Raw genomic sequence first — 23,848 nt, forward strand, 5'->3', positions numbered from 1 at the left:
TATTTCTGTACAATTATTGCTTTAAATCAAATGAAAAATCTAAATAAATCCCAGGTTTTAAGTCAACAAAAGAGAAAGAATGCCAAAGGACATGAATACTTTAGCAAGGCGCTGTAGTTCCTGATTCAGTCTGAGAGTTCTGCCAGGGCGGAGCTCATGTATTGGTGCAGTAGTGAGTAACATTTTAGTACATTGTAGTTCAACGTATCACTGACGTTTAGAGCGTGGTGATGGTGCAGCAGAGAATCTCAGAGATGCAGAAATAAGAAGGAAAAAGTATTTAAAGCAGAAGTGGGCAAAATGCCACAAACAGAGCTGAGACAGATGAGGAGGCCCAGACCAACAAGCTAAACTCAGTTTTGTCAAATTAAAATTTTAGAAATTGCTAGAAATACAATTTTCTGAGTAGATATATTAATGCCCTCCACTCGCCTGATCCAGTCTTTGTTATTTCCCATTTCTTAGCAAGTCTGCTGTGATGATTTACAGTTTTTGTGTTATGAATGAATGATTTTCTGATTTAAACCTGTTTGAAAAGCATTTTTATTTTACTGTTCTGGTTGCCCAGTAATCCACCCCCTCTTTGACCACTTAGTTCGGGTTAAAATATCTTTTAGTTTAAAGGTAGCAAAGAATCCTTCTCCTACAACAGGATTATTTTAAGGAATCAATTTTTTGTGAGACATCAGGAAACCATTTCAGTTTTGAGCAAAAACATTTTTTTTAATTGAGTCACGTTTTTTTCTCTTTTCTCTGGAAAACTAATTAATTCCTTCAATATGAGTTTTTTTAAAGAACTTTTTCCATGCCAAGGGAAATAATACTTTGTCTATAATAATCCTGCTTCTAATTGTATTTGTAAAAAACCCAAGAACTATAAAAAACTAATATGAAGTGTGATGTAAAGGTTTATAAAGCAGCATTTGATTGAACTACTGTGTAATTTTTGAGACTGTCTCCCTTAATATTTCTGCCACGACATCACCTGAATGGGAAGTAAAAACCTGGGATCATAGGTTAGATAAATGGCAAGACTTTCTCTTTTTGCCACATGAAAAGAGGCCAATTATTTTCAATTCTGTGTATTTTTCATGAAACAAAACAGTCAACTTTTATCAAAACTTTTTTTTTATTTGATGCATTTACTTTCACATAAAAAACTATAAAATACAAATATATTTTCAACAATTGATTGCACAGCAAACATTCACTAAATAAACATTTAACTTAAATAAATAAGAAATAAATAAGCAATTATGCTCGTCTTCCAGTGGTTCAGTCGTATAATTTTTCAGTTTTTGCGTGAAGCCACTCTGGCGGTGGATCCATTCAGTCTTTTGTGTGTAGTACACACTTCTCCTGTATCTCCATCTGGGTGACTTTCTTCTCCCAGCTTCACGTGGACTTCAGCCTCCAGCTTAGACCCCGATCAGAGTGTGGCTCAGTAAACGACTCCACGACTCATCAGGAAACTCCTCGGGTTCAGGGTTTCTGATCTGAACCCTTCCAGGCTCCTCTCGTGTCAGTAAACTCACAGCCCTTTGAGGAGAAATCGTGTCAGCTGCTTCATTAACAGTTTCCCCCGCCCTTTTTTTTAATTTAGCCTGTTCTGGTTTTTCTGGTCAGCTCCAGGTACATTGAGGACTTGAGGAAACGAGGGTAGCAGTCTTTCTCCATCAGGATGTAGATTTTAGCTTGGGCCTCGTCGAAGCAGGACTGACTGGGCCGCTCCATGTTCTCCTTGGTGATCGCTTTGGTCGCATGGTCGAGATTCACCTGCCAAACAGAAGAAGCAGACATCATGTTAGACACATCTCACAAGAAGGTAAAAGAAACATGCCGAAGACTCTGCTGTAATTATTCGACACACACCTCTCGCGGCGCATCAAAACCGATGAACTCCTCATAGATCTTCTTTGCTTTCTGGGCCAGTTTCGAAGGCTTAGTTGATTTGTAGTCCTCACATGCCAGGTAGAAAGCGATGTTCTCCTCGCTAAACTCTGACACCAGGAATGCCCTGAACAGGCACAGTCCATCTGGAGACAGAAGAGATGAGCGGTTAACATCGTCTCAAATCATCTGGACAGAATAAACTGTGTGGAACAAGCGAATCAAAGACTTACTTTGGCTGGACAACAGATTCTCAAATGACTCCTTCCACTTCATGGGCTCGTTCACTTCATTTAACCTGGATCATCAGAAAAACATGAATAAGTATTACAAAGTAATAAAAAAGCTACAATGTGCTACTTTTTACATGCTTATAAAAAAAAAGAACAGTTATCTGAATGTCTTACTTTAGCTTGTCACTTTTCCTGATGCTGTGGTCTGACTTCTGTAGCAAACTTCCAAACAACGCCCTCAGCTCCTTTGCCCTGCAAGAATTAGGAGAAAGTCTTATAAATTCACAGTTGGAGAGTCCACGCTGCAGTTGTGATAAAATGGTTTGAACTTTTTTTAATTTTTTTTTTAAAAACAAAGTTCCCTCTGAGCTCACCTCTCCAAGCAGGTGAAGGGCAGTGAATCCAGTCCTCTGCACATGTTGAGATATTTCCAAAAGTTGCTCCTGGGTGATTTTTCCCCGTCCTCAGTGATCAAGCGCTCTGCTCTGCTGTCTGCCTGTGTGGGAAAGTGACTTCTTATAGAGCCCAGTGTGTGACATCACGCCTCTCAGCCAATGACAGGAGATGTGTGGGAGAATGAGGAGACTCCTCGACGCTGCATTTCCTGCTCACTGCTGAATGACGACTCACCGAATGAGTTACTTCACAGCTCTTGAACGTCCTTGTGGTCAATAGGGGCACGAGGACTGTGTGTGTGAGTGTGTGTGTGTGAGTGCGGCACTTAAGGGGGGGATGGGGGGGGGGGCTTTCTACATGTGTTATGTCTGTATAATTTAGGACCTAAAAAGAACAAGACATTTTTACCAAGATAGAAAATCCCCTTCAGCTGGAAAATGTCATAATTGGGAGATAAAGAACTTCAATTCCACACAGGTTTAGGCAGATCTGAATGTGTGCAGAAGAAGGACTGACACTCGGTGAAAACCCAGATATACTGCTGAGTACCATTGTTTTTATGTAAATAAAATACATTCCCAAAACAGTAGTTATATCAGTTGAATTTGCTCTGCAAATGATGTCAACAAAACATACATTAATCCTCGTTTTAAACATAACGATTATGACAACATTAGACTTCTGACTTGGTGCATTATTATCACACCAGTTAATGAAAGATGCCTTGAAGCATCCTTAATCCTATTAAACTGTTATTATTCAGTTTCCATCATACGTTGCAGTTTTGGAAAAACCCATAGAAAAGAAAAACCTGGCATTTTTTGATGGATGGAATTCAAACGTTAGTCAGCTGTAGATGTATATAAAATAATTATTTTCTGACCGTTTCATTAGAATTTATCCATAGGTTCATGAGCTATTTTGCAGACAGACAGTGAAATGAATACACACAGACAAAACATCATCACCCCTCTTTTGTTTTTCAGCAAAATGTGATAAAAATATATCAAAACGTGCAGCTCTAGAACAGTGTGCTATGACCTTTGGTAGCAGTACATTGTACAGCTTATTTTAAATTTGTGAAAAAATTAAGAAAAACTTCACTATAGACAAAGGTTGACTATGGAATGAATTTTGAAGCCCGGCTCAGACAGACTTCACAGCAGAAACATGTTTCAAAGTTTAAATGTTTCACAGAAAGTTTGACTTCACGTGACAGAACTGGTACTTTAATTGTATAAAAATGTGAACAATATTAAAGTTTAATTTTATGATTTTTGGAGAGTTAAACAAAATGTTTAACTTAGCTGTGTAATTTTCTTTAAAAAAATTGCAAACAAATTATTTTTATTTCCACAAACTCTACACTCCTTATACAGTTTATATATCAAAATGGAGGAATTTATGTCCCTGTTCACCCAGTGTGTCTTTCACTGCTTTTATTTTCTTTTAAGTCCAAGCAAAGTGCAAAGTGCACTCAACCAAACTCTCTTCTATTGTATCTAAACAGAAGGTTCTCTTCAAAACTGGATTTAAAGGATCTTTATAACTTTTCTCAAATTACTTTTGGGTTTTATAAAAGCAAGCTGACGTGTGTTGCAGTTTTGGGCAGTAGCTGAAGTGGCACCCATTAAACGCTTTTCAGAAATTTTGTGATAGATAACTTATTCCTTATTCAGTTTTGCTGTTGAAAGAAATTGAGGTTGAGAAAACTTATAATTTACCTTTTTATTTTTTTGCTCCATCTGTTTCTAACATTACAGTTTTTGTTGTATATAAATATCATATCTGCAGTTTTTGGTCATCATAAATGTCAAAAAATATTTCTTTGTAAAGCGTAAATTTTTATTTTTAAACTGTTTTGTTTAATAAATAATGACATTGTGGAATCTGTTGTGAGTTTTTGCACACTGAGGTTAGATTTGAATAATTTTTTAACCTGGCAGAGACCAGATGGTTTTTATTACGTCCTGATGCATAAAACCCTAAAAATGAACTAAAAGTAAAAACTTTGATGCCATTCTGTCAGAACTAGAAGAACATTTTTCATCAGTAGTTTTTGGATTGGACAACTCTGAAAGCAACTTGACAATAAACTCTGAAAAACAATTTTACAAAAGCCAATAAATTATAAAGTACTCATTAAACGTCCTATTATAATCCAACAGAAATATGTTTTCATATTGAACAATGTTGGTTTAATATCATATTCACTTCCTTGTGAGTATTGTAGATTATGAAGTAATTTAGGCATTGTCCTCACAGGTACAGAAATAAATGTGTTTGAATTTCATCTTACGCAATCCCCTGTCTGGACTATCTTTCCTTTTTTGCTCCCATTTATTTCCTAACAAGGCACAGCAATGCAAAGACAGCTGTGTCCAGTCTATAAATACCTTTGGGCTTGCAAAAACAATAGTTCATTGAATGTGAGAGTCTATAATTAGAGCAGACAGTGGAGCCAGTTAACAGTAAACTCTGCTAATGGCCTGTTTCTCAATGAGTTCAACAAAATGTTCAGGAAGAGGTCAATCAGGCTGCAGGATGTAAAGGCTAAAAGCTCACTGATGGTGGCTGAGATGGCTTCCTCTGTCTGCTACAAACAATAATTTCCCTCTAACTGGCTTTGTTGGCCAACTCACAACCCTGCATGTCTAAGCAAGGCCACATCAGACTGAAATAATGAGCTTCTCCCCTCCTGCTTCCTGTGAAACTGGGTATGTAGATGTAACCAGTAAATGTTGGACACAAGGCATCAAACAATGTGGTGCCGTTCTTAGAAAAAGAATGAGTAATGTGCCTTTTATGTCCTTTAGGATGATGACATTCATTAGGCTCCAGCTGAGGGTAAAAATGGATTGAAACGGATCCTGTTTGTCCACAATGTGTAATGATTTATGGTAACATAATAGAAACATAAATGACAACTCTTCAAAACACACACAAAAAAAACTACGACCAGAACCCACTGTGTACAATCCTAAAGGTTTGATTTGAAGACTGCCCTTTATGAGTTTAAATGAGATTCCACATTTATATTCAGTCACTGACAGAAATTTTAAACACCCACATTAAATGGTAGAAATGAAGTAAAACTTGTTGAAAGTTCATGTGACTGTATTGCAATGAATACAGTATCAGAGGCACACTGCTCGTCCCATGTCAGCATGGCGTGGCCCCCTGGGGTCTGGATATAAGCGATGAACAAAGTCCTACATCCATCGTAACAGGCCCTCCAGATCCAACAGATCATCACTGTGTCAGAGTTAGTGTCTGAGCTGAAGCTACACATGTTGGACTGGGAAAAGATTTGAGGACCTCCTGACCACAGGAGGACCTCAACACGACGCAGGTACACCATAGACACATGGGATGTGGGCAGACAGGTGTGGCCTTATTGAAACCGTAGGGTCCTGTCTCTGGATGTGGAAGACATGCAGATGAAGATGTCACTGATGTAGCGCTGTGTAGATTAAGTCTCCAAATCATTACTAGGGATGACCTGAAGTCACACCCTGTTGCCTACATGGGTTGATCAAAAAGATGTTGCAGGATGACAAAAGGGGTTGTACAGAGTCTCATACCTGTGTCTGGATGGGTTAGGTACAACAATCTTCCCTTTGTGTAATCCGTTTTGTGTGATCCTTGGGAGAACCTTCCTGATGATGTAGGTGTCCTCAGATACCCATTGGTTCCAACATCTGGCCCCTGTGACATCTGTACACCCCACATATCAGGAAATTGCACAATACAACCACTTGGTCTCATCCAAACCCACAGTGTGACCCCTAGCAGTGGTTTTATCCAGCCAAGCAAACAACTTGATTTTTCCCCCATAAACTCGAAACTAAACGGAAAGAACACCTTCCCCTACTTCTCCCATGTTTTTCTCAGATTTACATTATGGCAAGCTTCATTTCTGGGTTGAAGTTCATTGCTTTGAAGGCTGGAGGGTCTATTTTCATTCTTGGGTCAGTATTAGAGACAGAATTTATGGCTCCTTGAAGGGATCCGGATCTTGCGGCTCCGTCATTTCCAAAGAATCGTTCAGAGGACTGGCTTGTTTGAAAAGTTAGTCACATGTTACTGCAAGTGGTGCATTACGACATATGCCATAACGTATGGCCGTAAGTTAACATGCACAGCCGTACCACATGACTTGTCAAGCGAGCAACACTCCGGAGTGTGTGTTCACCAATTATGACAACTGCTGCGCTCCTCCCTGTTGCTTTTTCTTCGTCTCAGTGGAACTGGATTGGGTGCGTTTCTGCATCTGAGGAGGAAAACACAAGAAGGGGGTTAAAACAAGAACTGAATGGCTCTTTACCGTCTGTGACTCGGCTCCCTTTGACAGAGCCGTTCAAAAGATTCAAATTGTTCATAAACGTCACGTCTCTAGTCAGTATTTGTCAGGACATTGTGACCTGAACCAAGGCCAACTTTCTTTTTTCACCATACTTCACTGGTTGTAAACATGTTTTTATGAGCTGAAGCATTCAAAACACGATCATTCATGCTGCTGAACCCTGTTATTTTCCTTTATATCTGAGGCTTTTCCACGCACAGATGCAGAGTTTAAATATGGGCCAAGAAAAGCCTAAATATTTGCACTTGGTAATTAAGCTGGTAGCATTTTAAAAACTGCAACCAAGAAGCTGTAATTTAATTTTTAAATTATCCGTCATGGACAACTATTAGATCTCATACATCTGAGTTACAATGTTTTTAAAAGTTCTTTTATACTAACCATTCAACAACAAACGTAATGATATAATCAGTTACATTGCCACAAAATTGATGTTATTCAGTAGCTGAACCATATCCTAAAACCTGTGCTCACTTATTTAAGCCTGGTTATATTTTTTCTGTATATGTGTCATGTTTCTTGACCTTCTTCCAAATTGAGTTAGGTGACTGTACCAGACATTCATATTCATTGTGAAAATAATGAGCGGAAATGAGGCAAAGATTTGATAACAGGTCAGAGTGTGTAACACAGCTCAACTATTGTCTGAAAACACAACGGAATAAAAACAAAAACAGCGCTGACAGTTTTTGTTATGAAACATGTCAGTGGGAAACTGACCCAGTTCAAAGAGCTGTGAAGATGAACTTAGTACGATTACAGAGCTCGTTTTGTTTGACAAACAGAACTAAATTTCCTGCTTTAGTCATGAGTCTGAAAATGATTCACTTTAATTTAGAGGCATAAAGTTGTTATGTTACCATATTTCACTAAGAAATAAAGACTTCATGAAATAAACTGGAAATTTTAAACAAACATATTTTAATTTTGTTGTTTTTGTGCTTTTTCACTTTGCAGGAAAAATTAATTCCAGGTAATTTACAGCGCAACAACGCTTAGGAGAAACTGTTTAGATTACAATTGTTTGATTTTTGACATGAACCTAAAGAAACCTTTTGATGACGAAAAAGTGGTGGGAAGGCAGGAAATCCATAACCATGAAGCTAAATAACTCAGTGCAGGGACTGTGAACCATGATGAAAAAATGTGAAGATATCGTCCACAGAAATATAACACTCTGACACAAGAAACAAACTAACAAAGAGATAAATAAGATGATAGAAAATATACTGTGTGTAATAATAATCAATGCAATGCAAGAATGAAACTAATGCTCTGTCCACATTACTCTAGATATTTATTTAAAACTATTTTCAGCTACATTTGCACATCTTGTACACACAAACTAAAAAAAGAAGATAAAACAACAGCAAAACACTTTCCTACGTGTAGATTTGTTAACTGATATTAGAGAAAAATAAACAAGTTTAGGGAAAATCTGTGGAGGAGCGAAGAATTTTTTTTCTCTACATTTTTGTATGTTGGTAATGTGAGGGTTCTCGCCACCTGGAGGTGCGGCATGGGTACTTCAGTGTTTTTTGTTAGAATTGTGGATAAAAAACATGAGTTAAAAAAAAACAGTTTAAAAGTATACAAAGAGTAGTGTGGAGGGGGGTCTAAGATCAGTGCGCTGTGCTATGAAGTTACTGAGGTAACTTCAGGTTCAGTGTAAGATTTTCAGTGCCCCTGGGTCTGTTACCATGGTAACAGGATATCTGTTTTACATGAACACACACTGACCCAGAATCAGAAATCCTGGGTTGACTTACTCAGCTGATTACCAGCTTTGTAGAAACTTTAAATGGCCTCTTCATTGTTGGGGGTAGTTAGTTCATGTCATGCTGAACTTGTTTTGTAGTATTTGGCACAGATGTGTGGTGAGTATAATATTTATAACACTATTATGATACATTTACAAATTTATAATAATCCTAAAATACTTATATGAGTATTTCTAAGTATATTTAAGTATTATGTGCCTTATGTGACAGCCTGTTACTTTTTTCTCTTTAACTCTGCCCACAAAACTCCCTCCTGCAAGTTGCCCCGACGCACTTTCCTGGAGTTGTTTCCTGGGGATTTAGAGATCGAGTAAAGACAATCCGTCATACTGTTTCAGACCCAAAGGAATGCCCTGCACCATGTGTTTGTTCATTCCTTTCTAAGGTCATAGGAGATTGACAGTGGCCATACCACACTGGTGTCATCACAGAGCCAATAGCTGAGCAATTCATTAGAGATTTTGGTGACCCCTAACAGACAGGGACCACACTGCTGCGTGTCCTGTTTTGTGCTCGTAATAACTCTCTCACCAGCTAGATCCAGTTTTTAAAATCTTTTTGCTGGTTGCGCCTTCTCAGAAATTGCCTTATTTCCCTTAAGGTTTTAATACCAATGTCACTAAAGTCAATGTGTTTCACACAAGTTTTTCTATTTTGTTCCATTACTCTCCAATAAGGAGGCAGCTGAGGCCATGTTGGTATTTGATCAGTCATATCTCACATGTTTCCCTCCAGTTTCATTGAAAAACTGCCATAAAAGTTCACAAAGAAAATGATGTTTTATTTTAACGGAAGGGACCCATACCTTTACAAAATATTTGGTGTATAAAACAGATTTACATTACGGCACAGTCCTCACTATAGCTGGATAGATCTTTTTAAATACAGAAATTCTCTCCTGCTTGAACCTCAACCCATATATATATATATATATATATATATATATATATATATATATATATATATATATATATATATACACATACATGAATAAAGGAAAACAAGCTAAAATTCTTTTCAAGTCTTTAGCCAAGTTAAGAATGTTCTTTCTCTGTTTCTTGATATGTAAATGTGGTTGAACCTCAACCCATCTTAGTGGTTCAATATTTTCGTTAGAATTGTATGGATAGAGGTTTTTCTTTGAATGGAGAGATTAAATAGGAGTTATTAAAGTAATTGGAGTAGTGCAGATGGGGCTTTAATTCTTGCTAAGGATAATAAGAACTGCAGATTTTTAGAGACATCTGTTTGAACTTTGGTACAGAGAAACATTTTTGGAACCGATCCATGGTTTGGGGGTTGAGCTATAACTCATTCATTTTTGGCCTCTGGAGGACACTTCTTTAATACCCGACAGCACTGGCCTCTGGTCTCATTTACATGTAACTGTGCAGTTGCTGTCAACATAAAAATGATAGACAAAGCATATTTGCCCCCTTCTGTTCAAAATCAAAGCCTGCAATAATCCAATTTATGGACATTAATTAACCCATGAATTAATTACTTTGACTTATGTCTGACTGCTTTTGCATTGCTCTTGCTCATGAAGGCAGCAGTGCAGCAGATTGCTGCTTTTAGTCGATTTCTTCTCATGAGATATATTTACTAAAAGCCATTGGGAGACGTCACTCTGAATGCGTGTTGCAGCACAGTTTCAGGCACACATCTCCTTTAGCGTGGACTTTTATAATTAGACAAATGCACAAAATTACTTGCTCTGACAAAATTCCCAAAATCTCTTGAGGAGCTTGAGCCACAATGTCGTGCTGGAAAGACCTGCTTCCTGTCATCCACCAGGACGTTACTTCGCAGCTTCTGCAGGTGATCCCATCACCCACATAACATCAGCCTCTCCTCACCACAGCAGCTGTTTTCAGCATGAGCTGACAAGTGTTACCCTAGAATGATAGAACAATGTTTACAAAAAAAAAAGTCTCATGTGATTTTGTTAATTTAAAAATTTAATTTATGTCGTAATGTTAATTGTCTTTACACACACAGGGTTAAACAGCTTCCTGTCCCACTGTTATAGATTTTGTCACAGTCAGAGTCTTGTTTCTGGAAAGGTCTTTTAAATGCGGGAAGTACACGGCAACATGAAATTCCCAGATGGTAGTCAATTTCCCAGCCGACTTGACCCCAGCCCTTTTTCTGGAAGACCTCCAACTAGCCGTTTCCTTTTTTTTTTTTCTAAATTCAACCACTCCTCCTCATCCTCTTTAACCCACATTGAACCTCAGACATTTTGACTTTGTGTTTTGAGCTTGGAGGCAGCACATCGAATCGCCTCTTGCTTTTCCAACCTGTTCTTGCTGTTTTGCTGTGTGCAGACTGCAGATACGGTTTGAGCGGCACCATCTGCTGCGAACAGAGCGGCCATGATCTGCATATTTACTCAGCTATCTATCCCACAGAGCAGGTGGAGGCTTACCTGATGCATCCCAAGTAAGATGGCCACTGGCTGCCGCGGATGCACATGATCTTATCTGCAGATTATCAGATGTCAACCTGCCATAGAACATCTGGAGATTCAGCAGGAAGGATGACAAATCAATGTTAACTAGGCTCAGGTTCAGGGGAATATCAGTGACTGCACGGGGCTTCTGGACAGACCCATCTGTCTTGTTAGTTCTCTGTATCTGCCAGCTACTAAAACTGAATGCATTTTTAATTTTGACACACTGGCTTCTATTAATACATGCATGGGTTGTTTTTCACTCATCTGGTAGCAAGCTGCAACTGCTTGTTTGTAATCTGGAGAAAGTATCACTGTGTGTTGACAGACTAATCATCAAATCCATAAGTTTATCACAATTAGCCCATAACGGTATCATCATTTGTATTAACACGCAGGACCCTTTTTTTCTGTGAACACGTTAGCCAACTCATGCGAAGCTTCTCTTTCTTCTTGGAAAAATTACACAGAGTGGGCAAAACAAAAAAGGAGCTCAGTTTTCTGAAGAATCCTCTGCAGGAGACTAATAAGTTTGCCCTCTCTGGCTCTGCAACAAACGCCGAAGATAACAGAGTACCAGCAGGACGTTGGTAGACACGTGGTTAATTGGGTACATTGTCTGAAATTCAGCAGCAGGAGGCATAAATCTTTTTTTAAAGGAAATGATCAGGAACACAAAACCATAATGCGCCTTTTCTTATTTAGAAATATGGCAGCATTGTACAAGGATGGGTGACTGAGGACAGAAGGTTAACGAGGTGCCAGAAAATCAGACAGAATGTCACATTAGTGCCAGGGGACACTGTTGTTTTTTCCATGTTTATTGTATAATTTGACACTTTTACAAATTTGTCAGGATGTTCTAAGATAAGAATGTACAAGCCTTGAAGGGATAGTTCAGATCTGCTGGAGTGAGGTTCTGTGGAAAAGGTTATGGACTGTTAACACTGATATAAAAACATTTCCCCAGCATGTTGCTGCCACCACCATGCTTCACTGTTCCCAGCATGATGAGGGGTGTTAGATTTGGACTGGACATGATTTTCTTTAATGTTTAAAAAGTTCAGTTTTAGTCTCATCCATCAACATATATTATAACTAGAGACAGAACTGGAAGCTGAAAGTCGAAGCCACAAAGGACCAGTGCCCCTAGTGGCTGACTGCAGTACAAGTTTTACTTTTTAAATGAATGGGGCATTTCCTTAAAAAATAAAAATACACTTCAGATATTTGTTTTTCCAGGTCTTGATTTTTGCTACATAAGATTTTCCCTTGCTGCTATATGTTTAAATATGTTTGTTTTTTTAATGTCTAGCTTCAATTTATTATTTGAGTTGAAAGGAGGTGTACGTGAGAACTTCGTGTCGAGCCCTATAATCCAAGTGCACAGACTAACTCCAAAAATACAACAAGGCAGCTGCCAAATTGCAGACATTTTGGCTTTATTTTGGACATCAGAAGTTACAGGAGTCACTTCATCCATCTTTGTTAATGTAGATGGTCTCATCTGACCACAACACGTGCTTCAAAAAGAAAAATTCTAGAAGATTTTTTGCCTTTTTTCTGTTTTTGTTAACAGTTCTAACTTTAAATGACAGATTTTTAAATGACTTTTATGGTGCTTTTGAACAATTAATATCTTACCTGTCAACAGTGTTTTTTTGAAGAACCTCAGTTTGGAGAAATAGTTTAATTCTGACCGAACTCATGAGCTAACAGCTAGTCCAAGCAGAGCGACATGCTAAAAAAACCTAAAACAACGAAGGCTGTTTTTTTCCTAAAACAACTCCATGCACCAAAAAATTCATAACAATTCATTCAACCCCTTGTTTATTAATTGCTTCATTGCCAGCAGTTTACTTTGGTTCACATTTGGCCTCAGACTAGCTGTTAACTTGTTATTCTTGTGACTTAAACTATTCTTCAATTGCTTCAAAACTGAATCTATTCGAAATATTACAATGTAAAGTAAAAGAAATTTTTGTGAGAAATTCTTTGAGAAAAAAATAATCTACTTTAATTACAGTGTTTAGGCAACACATTTTAAGATGTTTGCAAGTCCTGTTTGTGGACTATTGAAACAACCAATATTATTTTTGATTTCAATAGAGGTTTTCCGTTACAACAGCAGGAAAACGTTTGCCTGGTTTTAAGCCCTGTGGTACAATTGGGCTGATGAACATTGTGGGACAGGCCTGTTGAAAGTATCTTGGCAAGCACATCAGTGAGTCGTGTCTGCTCGGCAACACATGAGTGTGGAAACTCCCATTAAGCTCTTTCTCAGAACTAAACTGTGAATGTGCATCATTAGAGAAAGTCTATTTTAAAACTACTTCAGGAGCTCTAAGAGGCCAAACTCATGTACAGCTAAATGCTAACAACAATGCTGGGGTGCTAATGTTTACCTAAAATAAATGTCAACTATGTTCATTGTCTTCATTTGGTGAAATTCTGCAATCAAATTCAGGCCAGAGACTCATCTGTAAGCTACTATGACTTAAGCTGAAAAAATTAAAATGATGCATAAATTTTATTGGTATTTCTTTTTTAACCCCAACACATTTCAGCCGTTTGATACAGGGTTCTGTGTTAAGGTGATGAACAATTAACATCTTACTTGTTGTGGATAGCTCTTTGAACAACCTCAGCTTGGAGGAATAGTTTCATTTTGGGCAGACTGATGAGCTAATTTAAACATAGCCATGACCAAAGCTGATTGCTGCCATTTTAAAATCACCTCAAAATTCCAATATGTTTTAGAGGTTCATGCAAATACTATTTTATAAACTTTTGAATTGCTACCAATTTTGCATGATATGATTATTTCAGTGGAAATAATATGATATTCCAGCATGAAGTGTTACAGATGCTGCTGCTGTTTTCGTTGCAAATAACCATAGAATTTTCTTTTAGTAAATAATCATGGACTGAAAAAATGACAGTGATGTAAAAGTTTGGAACAACTTCAATAAATAGGACTGATGAGCTAAAGGCTAGTCTGAACGCAACAAAGACCAAAGTGGAGTGGTGGTGACTTTGAAGAACTCACATCTTACAAATTAGAAAATACAAATTGGTTCATGTGAACAATATTTCATAAACCATTACAGTGTTGTCAGTTTCTCATTACACAGAAATTTACAAATAGGTTTTTGGTTATTTGAAAATCCAAAGCAGCAGCAACGAGATGTAACATTTCTGCTGCAGCCTGGATCAGTTCAGAAATAACCACGTAATGTGAAACTGTCAGCAACTTGAAAGTTTAAATAGCAACAACTGCATGAACTGCTGAAGTTCTTTTAAGACGATCAAATATGCTTTAGAAGTGTCCACTCTCACTGGCTCTTATTTGCTTATCAGTGTGGTCCAATTGGACCCACTTGTGAAGCTAATTTTGCTGTCTTCCAACAGCTCAAATTTTCAACAAATTATATCTTTACACAAACAACAGCTTCACGTGACACAACAGAAAGATACAGGATACAAGATACTTGCAGTAATTTACCCTAGGCTGCACTAGAACAGCTACAGCCGGCTGCTGCTGCTGCTATTTGCACTTGCAAATAATCACAGAATCCCATGGTAATACATTTTTACTGAAAAAATTACGAATTACGAATGATGAAATGAAAAAAGAAATTTCATGAACTGCTATAAAAATTTTGAGATTAGAGCCATTTTAAGACAGCAGCTATGCATTTTGTTCTTAGTCTCACTTGACTCTTCATTGGCTCGTCATTCCTGTCAGAATTAAACTATTTTTCAAAACTGAGGTCATTCAAAGAGCTATCTACAACAGGCTAGATATTTGTGCATGACTTTAACACAGAACTGTAATGTTTGGCAATTGGTAAGGATCCAAGGGCACATGCAGTAGGAGGCAGTTGAATAAATGAAACAAAACCAGAGGTCCAAGTGTAACAACAATAAAACAAACAAGCAAACAAGAAAGAAGGACTGAACAGGAGACATGCGTGCAAGGATCTGATAATAACTGAGCAAAACCAAGAAGCTTAGATACACTAAAATGTGTGATTAGATAGTGAGAACAAGTGGGCAGATAGTTGATGAGCAACAGGTGAAAGAGGAGCTGAGGAAACACCCTAACTGGGGATATATAATCTCAAAAGCCCAGGTTATTGGTATTTAATAAACAGAAAACACTGGCAGAAATCACAAAAACATAATGACAAACAAGGAAATAGGAAAATCTAACAGGAAAAAATTAATTACCAAAACAAAAACATCAAGAAACCTCCAAAATTGTGACACAGAACTCCACTTGAAAATGGACAAAAAACTAGTAGAGCTCTTTGCTCTGCCTGTAGCCTGTTTATACCCTGGCTTTGTACAGAGTTTAGTAAACTCAATAAACATCAGATAAAATCATTTTGGAAAAAAAACTTGAGCTGCAAAAATCAACCCTTCTCATGTAGTTTATAAAATATGTAAACAGAATGTTCTGCCCTTAAAAACTGATGCTTGGTCAAGAATTTATAAGAATTTATTCGTCTACAAATTAACTTGAGTGTCAAAAAGATCCAAATGTGCTCCAAGTACTAACACTACGCTACTTGAAGGCTTCCTTTGCCTTAAAATGACTTGTTTGGTCTTGTTAGACCCTTTTGTGGCATTTAGCTTAAAAAAAAACTTTACAGCTGTGTTCAGATATTTTCTTTTCAGCAAATTCATTTGGAATCAGAATCCATATTAAACATCTGCACCCATGGTGTCCTCAGACCCACATTACTCTGCAAAAGTGGAAAAATATTAGATCCAATCAATGTGTTCATTTTTATACTATGGAAACGCAAGGCTTTTGCGTGCAATCCTGGTGAGATTTTGCACTTTATCCGAGTTTCTCGTGGAATCCCTGCATACTCTGCACAGATAAAACAAACTGGGATTGGTTGTTTGGCAATTCATGCACACTGGAAGATCTTAGCCAGGCTGCTTGTAGCAGCTAATTTGGTGCCTATGGGAGTCCAGAAGAGGCTTGGAGAGAATTAATGTGCATAATGATCGTTTCCTTTGCTGCAACACAAAGCCAAGCAATGCATGCTGCTGGTAGGAAAGAAAAACTCAAAGGACATAAATCAGTGTAGAGCTTTCTCATTGTTATGCAACACAGATTCAGACAACAAAAACTTTGCTTCTAACTGAAGTTACAGCTACCCTGGTGTTATTGAAAGTTCTTTAAATAATTTATATTTTTAATTAAATAAAATATTTAAGATGTTTAATAATGAAAAAGTTAAAAATATGAATTTTTGTCTAAGTGCTTTTTTGAGTTTATGACACATAAATGCCATGAAGTGTTGCTTCGAAAATACAAAGAGAGAGAATGAAATTAAAATAATAAATCAAATGCATGTTTCTCAGAGCGGCATGGAGGAGCAGTGATTAGCACCGTTGCCTTACATCAAAAAGGTCGCAGGTTTGCCTCTCTGCCTATCTGTGTGGAGTTTACATGTTCTCCCCGTGCACGCACAGGTTTACTCCGGGTACTCGTTTCCTCCCACAGACCAAAAACATGCATGTTAGATTCACTGGTAACTCTTAAATTGTCCCTAGGTGTGAGTGAGAGTGTGAATGGTTGTTTGTATTGTTTGTCTCTATGTGTCCCTGTGATGGACTGGAGACCTGTCTAAGGTGTCCCCCGCCTCTCATACAGTGACTGCTGGAGATAGGCACCAGCTCCTCTCAACCCAGAAAGGAGAAAGCAAAACAGTAATGAATGGATGTTTCTGAAAGACTGGACACTGGAAAGTGTTAACACTTAAAACTGTGAACAGAAGGTGAACATTTACTGCAGAACATTGGAGGTATTAAAGGGAGATTTTAGGCATTCTGAAGCCAGATTCTGTGTAAAAGTTACCAAGTAACCAAGCAATATCTTACAGAGACACATGAATGGGATGGCTGATCTAGACATACAAACAGCTCCTTCTGCATTGAAAGCCAGTGTTTGGAAGTGTTTTGGCTTCTATAAAGGGCTTTGGCTTATAAAGGGAGAAGTGAGATCGACAAGAGCCCCTGATAATGAAGGTTTTGTACATGTTTCCATCCAGAGGAGGAAGAGGCAACAGCTTGTGGTAGCAACTGGCAGCCTCTGCTAATCAGGGGAGTATTAGTCCAGTGATGTCAAAGTTTCCACCAAACCTACAAAAAGAGGAGTGAAATACACAGTCCAGTACAACTTTTATTATGAATGGTTTGGGTCTGCTGCGATGGACTTGCGACCTGTCCAGGGTGTCCCCCGCCTCTCGCACAGTGACTGCTGGGGATAGGCACCAGCTCCCCGCGACCCGGAATGGAGAAGCGGGTAAAGAAAATGGATGGATGGATGGATGGTTTGGGTCTGCATTCAGTGGTTGGAAACCAGGGGTTGTGACCTATGCGTTGCACTTTGAGGCCATCTTAGAGCGTAACCATCCTATGTAGAAGATATTACCACACATCCCTACTCTCAACAGGACCAAAAACAAAGTGGTCAAAACACAGAAAGCAGATATAATAACATGTGATGCATGGACATCCATTGTCACAGAATCTTATGTCCCTGTACTTAGCATTTTGACTCATTTCTGCTCAGCTTCCTTTGCAGGGAAGCCAAACTCAGGTTTAGAGATAATCCGGGGAAATTTGGATTGGAGCAGCTGGTCCTTTGCATCAAAAGAAGCCAGTTGAGGTGGTTCAGTCATGTGACTAGAATGCCTCCCTTCAAAGGTTTTCCAGGTACATCACACTGGGAGGAGAACAGATCCAAAACTCACTGGAGGGATTATAAATCCTCTCTGACTTGGAAAAGTCTTGGGATCCCCCAGGAGCAGCTGGAGAGTGTTGCTGGGGAGAGGGAGATCTGGGTTTCCCTCTTAGACCTGTGGCCCCTACGACCTGACTATGAATAAGTAGCAGAAGATGGATAGAAGAATACTCCTACTGATACTGCCTGTACTATTTGCATTTGCAGATTACAAAAGAACTCTGTAATAAATTAAGTAAAGATCTTGAAAATAGCGTTTGCATAAACTGTTGCAAAGTTTTTGTGGTTGGAGTTGTTTGAAGACAGCAACAATCTACTCTGGTCTTGCCTGCATTTGGACTATCTGTTAGCTCAAAATTAATCAACTCTTTCCAACAGAGATCATTCAAAGAGCTATCTTCATCATGTAAGATGAGTTGTTCGTAACTTTTACACAGAAACTCACTTCAAAATGGCTAAAATATTCCTAAAGTGTAATAATTGATCTTTAAAATGTTCTGCTGTGATCAATGGCAGAAAAGTAAGAAAAAACGTAAAATTTTTAACTGTTTGGTCTGCTGTTCACCATTTTAATACACAACTGAGGATTTAATAGCAACAAGATCAGGATAAAGTGAGATGGGGAAAAAAATGGTTCAAATGCTTTAATTGTTGTTTTGGTTCCAGGCCACCAAGGGATAGTGGGCATTCATTAAATTGGCTGCTACATCATTTTCACTTAGACTTTGCTTCACTTTGAAAATGTGATTTTAAAAATACATTGTTTTTTTTCTGTCAATTTTAAGCTTGTGCATGAATGGGAGGTGCAAACACAGAAAAAAGGATTATTTTAATATTTGTAATAATGTGGACAGAGCCTTCATCAAATCAAAAAAGCAGATAAAATTGTTGGACACAAGTATAATTGTGTAAACAGTCTCAATGTGGATTGAAAACATCTTAACTCACACCACCGTCAGAGGTAATATGGACCTCTTTTATCCACATTTTTGGTAGTCTAAACACAATTTGCCCTGGGCCAAGCTTTAGGACCTTCTACTGAACTGACGTGACTCCAGAGCTCAGTGTCAGAGTAAAGACTGACAAATGTAATACATTTAACTCCATCATAGTAAAACAATGTGCTGTCATTTGCTCTCTATACATGTTCACTGTGAATGTAAAATGATCTGGACCCCCTTTATCCACAGGTTTAGTAGTCTGAACACAATCAAAATTATTACCTGGATGTCTCAGGGTTAAAATGAATAAAAATAAAAAAGTAAACTCAGCTTGTGCTTGATTAAAGAAAATTAAAAAGCAATCCCTGAATTTTTTTATTTTTAGGCTAAAAGTTTTATTTATCAGAATTCCTTTTAAATAATAATGTCCATTTTGTTGGATTTTATTAATCAGTGTGGATTATCAGGACTACACATGGTGAGTTTCTCTTAATGTTTGTTCTGATTGTTTTAGAGCTGATTAGACCCACTGTGGTCGCTGTGTAATAAAACGTACTGTGTCAGTCACAGGGTAACAATTTTAGGGTTATGTTTCATTATATTCATCTAATAAACACAGCAGAAGATGACAGATGATTGTTTTACTATGGTGGAGTTTCACGTGTTAAATTCTTCAATCTTTGCTCTGACTCTGTGGTCTGAGTTCCCAAATCATTTTATCCACCTTCATTTCTCTCATAGCATGTATGTTAGCCTAATTATCTGATTAATTGGGTACTAAATAACTCCATATAATGTGACCTGAGTGTCTCTGAACCATGTTAATGTAAAAACAAATACAGTTCAGATGTCTGAATGTGCTGTAGTTTTTAAAGAAACATCAGCAGACATGCTGTCACACTGTTTGCTGCTCAGCTGACAGCCCTCTGTGTGTATCTGCATACAGAACGGGTAAGTGACATCCGATCACAACAATGTTTTGTAGTACACACTAAAGGGACCAGGAGTGAACACACTCATCCACCTGCAGTCAGATCACTCAGGACAGAAGTCAGTGCAAGGTCTGAACAGAGTTTGTGTTTACAAATTAATGACCAATATTCTCCAACCAGAATTCCTGAGAAGGTTGGGGAATGTCCCTTTGGCATTTCCTGAGTGACCAATCTACAGTTTTGACTGAAACTAAAGAGGCTAGGACAAAGCTGCGTGGGTAACATAACAGAGTGACATTGTTAACTCTTCTGCATGTGGAAAAATGATAATGGGAATTTCCCTCCCAAAAAATCTTGATTTTTCGTTATTATTTCAAATAATCTCTAAGATGCTCCCATTTCTGTAGAAACCTTTGATCAAAGTGTAATCCTGCCATGGCCGTGTTTGCTGGGAATCCCATCAAAATCCTTGAAACAAGACAAAGTCTTTCGCAGTCAGAGTACATGTAACTGTTAAAGTGAACAAGATGACGGTTTCAGAGTATGACATCTTTGATTGGAGGTGTAGAACGCGGCGGCACAAAAACCAGCGTAAGTGCTTTGAAAACTTACCTCAAGGCCATTTAATGCCAGCGTGGAACATCCGCCCACATACTGTATCAACCAGCTCAGTGCTACTGTCTGTCTGAGGCTGCAATGAGTCATGAGGAAAAGTAAAACCGTAAACTTTCTGTTCGTTAAAAACACCCGCATGTTAGGATGACTAAAACAGTTAGCGATTCAGTTACTGTGGTCAAGAGACACAGAGTCATCCTTACACAAAGCATGAGATCATCTTTAGCACTTTAGGTACTTTTAAAGAATATGTAGCATGCCTACAGTTGTGTGGAATCACATGTCATCTGCATCAGCTCGAAAATCCTTTAAAATCACATATTTGTCTCAATCAAACCATGCTAATAAAATCAAATGTGGCATGGTTGTGCCTAATTTCAGTTGTGGCTGGAATATTATCATCTACAGTTTTTCCTTTGAAAAATGAAAAAAACTGAAATTATTTTATATTTAAATGATGATTCAGGTTTTAGTGAACAATTGGTTTTCCAAGGCCTTAATCTGGATAATTTTAAAAACAGAGACTTTATGCTGAGAAAAACAGAAACAAATAAATAAATAAACTTCCGAGAGGAGATTTTTAAAATCACCGTTTTTGGTGTCTGTTTGAACACAAGGTACAAAGCGTCCCTGCCTCTGTCTACAATAACATGGATGTTTTTTTTCTCCGTTTATATTGTTTACTCTGTCTACACATTCTAGTAACAAGATTACTGCCAACGGTACATAATATGCCTGCCAGTAAATGATCAGAGTAATCAAAATCCAAAGCATGAATTCCCTCACACAACAATCCTGAATATATGTGTTTAATATGTAAATACATAACTGTGATGGGGTGAAAGGTCAATTTCACTGATAATGACATTGTCCATGATGTAAATTGTTCAGTTTAAGAAGAAGTAGGAACATGAAACATCAGCTATTAGTTGTAATGTGAAGAACCTACCTGTTGATGACTACCAGCCTATCCAAACCATTTTATAATCAGTGTCAGGATCTGTGTCTTTGTTTCTTTTTGTGGGTTTTACTGCTCTGTGTTGTTTCTTTTTGCTATCAAGTTTAGCTCCTTTGTTCCTCTGTGCCATTTGCTGTTTCCCTCAGTCAGCCCTGCTCCTCAGCCCTACTCACTTCACTCACACCTGTCCCTATTCATCAGTCGCACCTGCAGCTACTTCCTCATCAATACTCCTCATCTTCATCCTCAGTCATCCTGTTAGCTCCCAGTTTCCAGCCTGCATCTCTTTCTGCCCAGTTTTTCTGTGCTTCTAATGTTTCAATTTAGTGTTCTTATTGCCATGTCCGCCTTTGTTTATGGCGGACATGGCATAAACAATGTTTTTATTATTATTATTATTATTATTATTATTATTATTATTATTATTATTATTAATAATAATAATAATAATAATAATAATAATAATAATAATAATAATAATAATAATAATAATGAATGATGACATTTTTATCCTAAACATTTGTGGAGTTACACCATGGATAACTTACTGTGGACTATACTATAGATGGACAAATAGGAACAATCTTGGGAACAAAGACATTTCTGTGTTACTCAAATGTAAAGCTGCAGCATAGACAAGGTTTTAACAAATGGGTCACCTGTGACCCTAAACTTTGACCATGTAACCTTGAAATGTGGACAAAAAAATTGTTAAAATAAATCTCAGGAGTAGTATATATGAGACTAACTTTGATGAGAAATATTTAAACGCATAACAGACGATACCATAAAAAAAACTTCCAAACTTCCACCTCGCCTTTTCACATGGGTGGTTCCACTTTGACTTCAAGCTCAGGTCCTCTACCAGAGGCCTGGGAGCTTGAGGGTTCTCCTCAGTATCTTAGCTGTTTATAGGACTGTGCACTTCTGGACAAAGATCCCTGAGGTTGTTCCTGGGATCTGTTGGAATCATTCTTCCAGTTTGGGAGTCTGATGACCACTGGTACCACTGAGACCTTGACTTTCCTCAACTTCTATATTTCCTCTTTCAACCCTTGGTAAAACTCTGCAGCCAAAAATGTTCTATCATCAGTGGATATATATATATATATATATATATATATATATATATATATATATATATATATATATATATATATATATATATAAATTGTAATTAATCTTACGGTTTAAATTTTATTGAAATGTAATGAAAATGATTGTTTAAACAAAGAAGCAAAATTAGACAAACATCTATTTTATCAGATTTTTGTTTTCTTGTTGTAAGTACCCAAAGAAAAAAAAAAGTTAAAATTTAAATTTTCTTGCATAATATTTTAATCTTTTAGGAAATGAGTATTTGTTGATTATTCTTTTTTTCAATCATTTAGTTGAGAATGAATATGAGTGACAATCACCAAATTTCCCATGTTACCACATCCCAAGCTTCAGTGGATTTTCTTGGGAATATGGAGCTAACCGCTGCAGGAAGACCCTCCGTCACGGTCTGATACAGTTCTGGTCACATGAGCAACAGAACTGCTCATATCGTTGCAGCATTTTGGAAATCACGTCTATCAGCTGTGCCCCCTGAACCCTGGTTTCTTCCTCTGAGGATAGGACATTTTTGGCTGCAGGGGCTAAAGAAAATTCTTTTATGTGTGTGACTGTGGCTTTTTTTGTTGTTGTTGTTAAAACTTTTCATGTAGTGCATCTCTGTAAACAAACTTGGTTCTGGAAATGATCCAACAGCCAAAGATTCACCTGTCATATGACCACTAATTACAAATAATAATAATTAAAACTGCAAGCAGTGATAACATTTATGCATTGGCGTGACCCGGACCACATGGATATCTTGCTGAGGTGGCCGCCCTCCTTTCTCTCCGTGTCCCCATCTGCTCCGAAGAGGACTTGCGTCCTCCTCTGGGCACTACTACACCTTGTCATGTTGTCCAAAGGCCTTTCAGTGCAAAGTGAATATCACCAAGAATTGCTATTTTATTCAAAATGGTCGACCTCCCGTAGGTTTTACAATATGGTGCCAAGAGACTTTTGTGTAGGTCAATGCACTTGTGTACCAAATTCTGTATGCGTAAAGAGGTTGGAGAACCTGCTTTCAAAATGGCGCCTGAAAGCCAATTTGCCACGCCCACATCCGGATTTCTGCCCCTCCGCATATTTACGCTACTTCAAAGAAATGTGTAAGTTTCGTGATGCTCGTCCCACCAGAACATAGTAATTATCATGTCCTGTCGGGAGAAAAATGAACAAACAAATAAATAAATAAACAGGCTAAAAACAGAAGGGTCCTCGTGGTTTCACAGCACTTGGGCCCTAATAAACCCCTTTAGTGAAATAAAACAAGATGTATATTTTATATTGCAGCCTGCAGCATCAGTGGGCAGTTTTTCAATAATTTCTTTCTCAAGGTTTAAAATAAAGGTAAAACACGTTTCTCCCAGTCTAGTTGAAGTGTGTCTCACAGACTGGGCAAGCATGGCATTAATCAAAG

The 23,848-nt window shown here is 37.8% G+C and overlaps 1 protein-coding gene and 1 long non-coding RNA gene across 2 annotated transcripts; both read right to left on the bottom strand.

Annotated features, from left to right (window-relative positions):
* Nucleotides 1-1,305: 1,305 nt before the first annotated feature.
* On the bottom strand, nucleotides 1,306-2,651 carry rgs5b (regulator of G protein signaling 5b). The gene is made up of 5 exons (XM_017420231.3): nucleotides 2,498-2,651; nucleotides 2,298-2,375; nucleotides 2,124-2,188; nucleotides 1,873-2,036; nucleotides 1,306-1,776 (listed from the first exon to the last, which is right to left on the bottom strand). Exons 1-5 carry the CDS (start codon nucleotides 2,539-2,541, stop codon nucleotides 1,600-1,602), a joined length of 528 nt encoding a protein of 175 aa, XP_017275720.1. The 5' UTR covers nucleotides 2,542-2,651; the 3' UTR covers nucleotides 1,306-1,599.
* A 2,739-nt stretch (nucleotides 2,652-5,390) lies between these two features.
* LOC112450642 lies at nucleotides 5,391-21,541 on the bottom strand. Its single transcript, XR_003039321.2, has 2 exons — nucleotides 21,325-21,541; nucleotides 5,391-6,792 (listed from the first exon to the last, which is right to left on the bottom strand). It is a non-coding gene; the product is annotated as an uncharacterized LOC112450642 (long non-coding RNA).
* Between the last annotated feature and the right edge of the window lie 2,307 nt (nucleotides 21,542-23,848).

The sequence above is a fragment of the Kryptolebias marmoratus genome, linkage group LG20 (assembly GCF_001649575.2).
Source record: "Kryptolebias marmoratus isolate JLee-2015 linkage group LG20, ASM164957v2, whole genome shotgun sequence".
NCBI classification, from domain to species: Eukaryota; Metazoa; Chordata; class Actinopteri; order Cyprinodontiformes; family Rivulidae; genus Kryptolebias; species Kryptolebias marmoratus.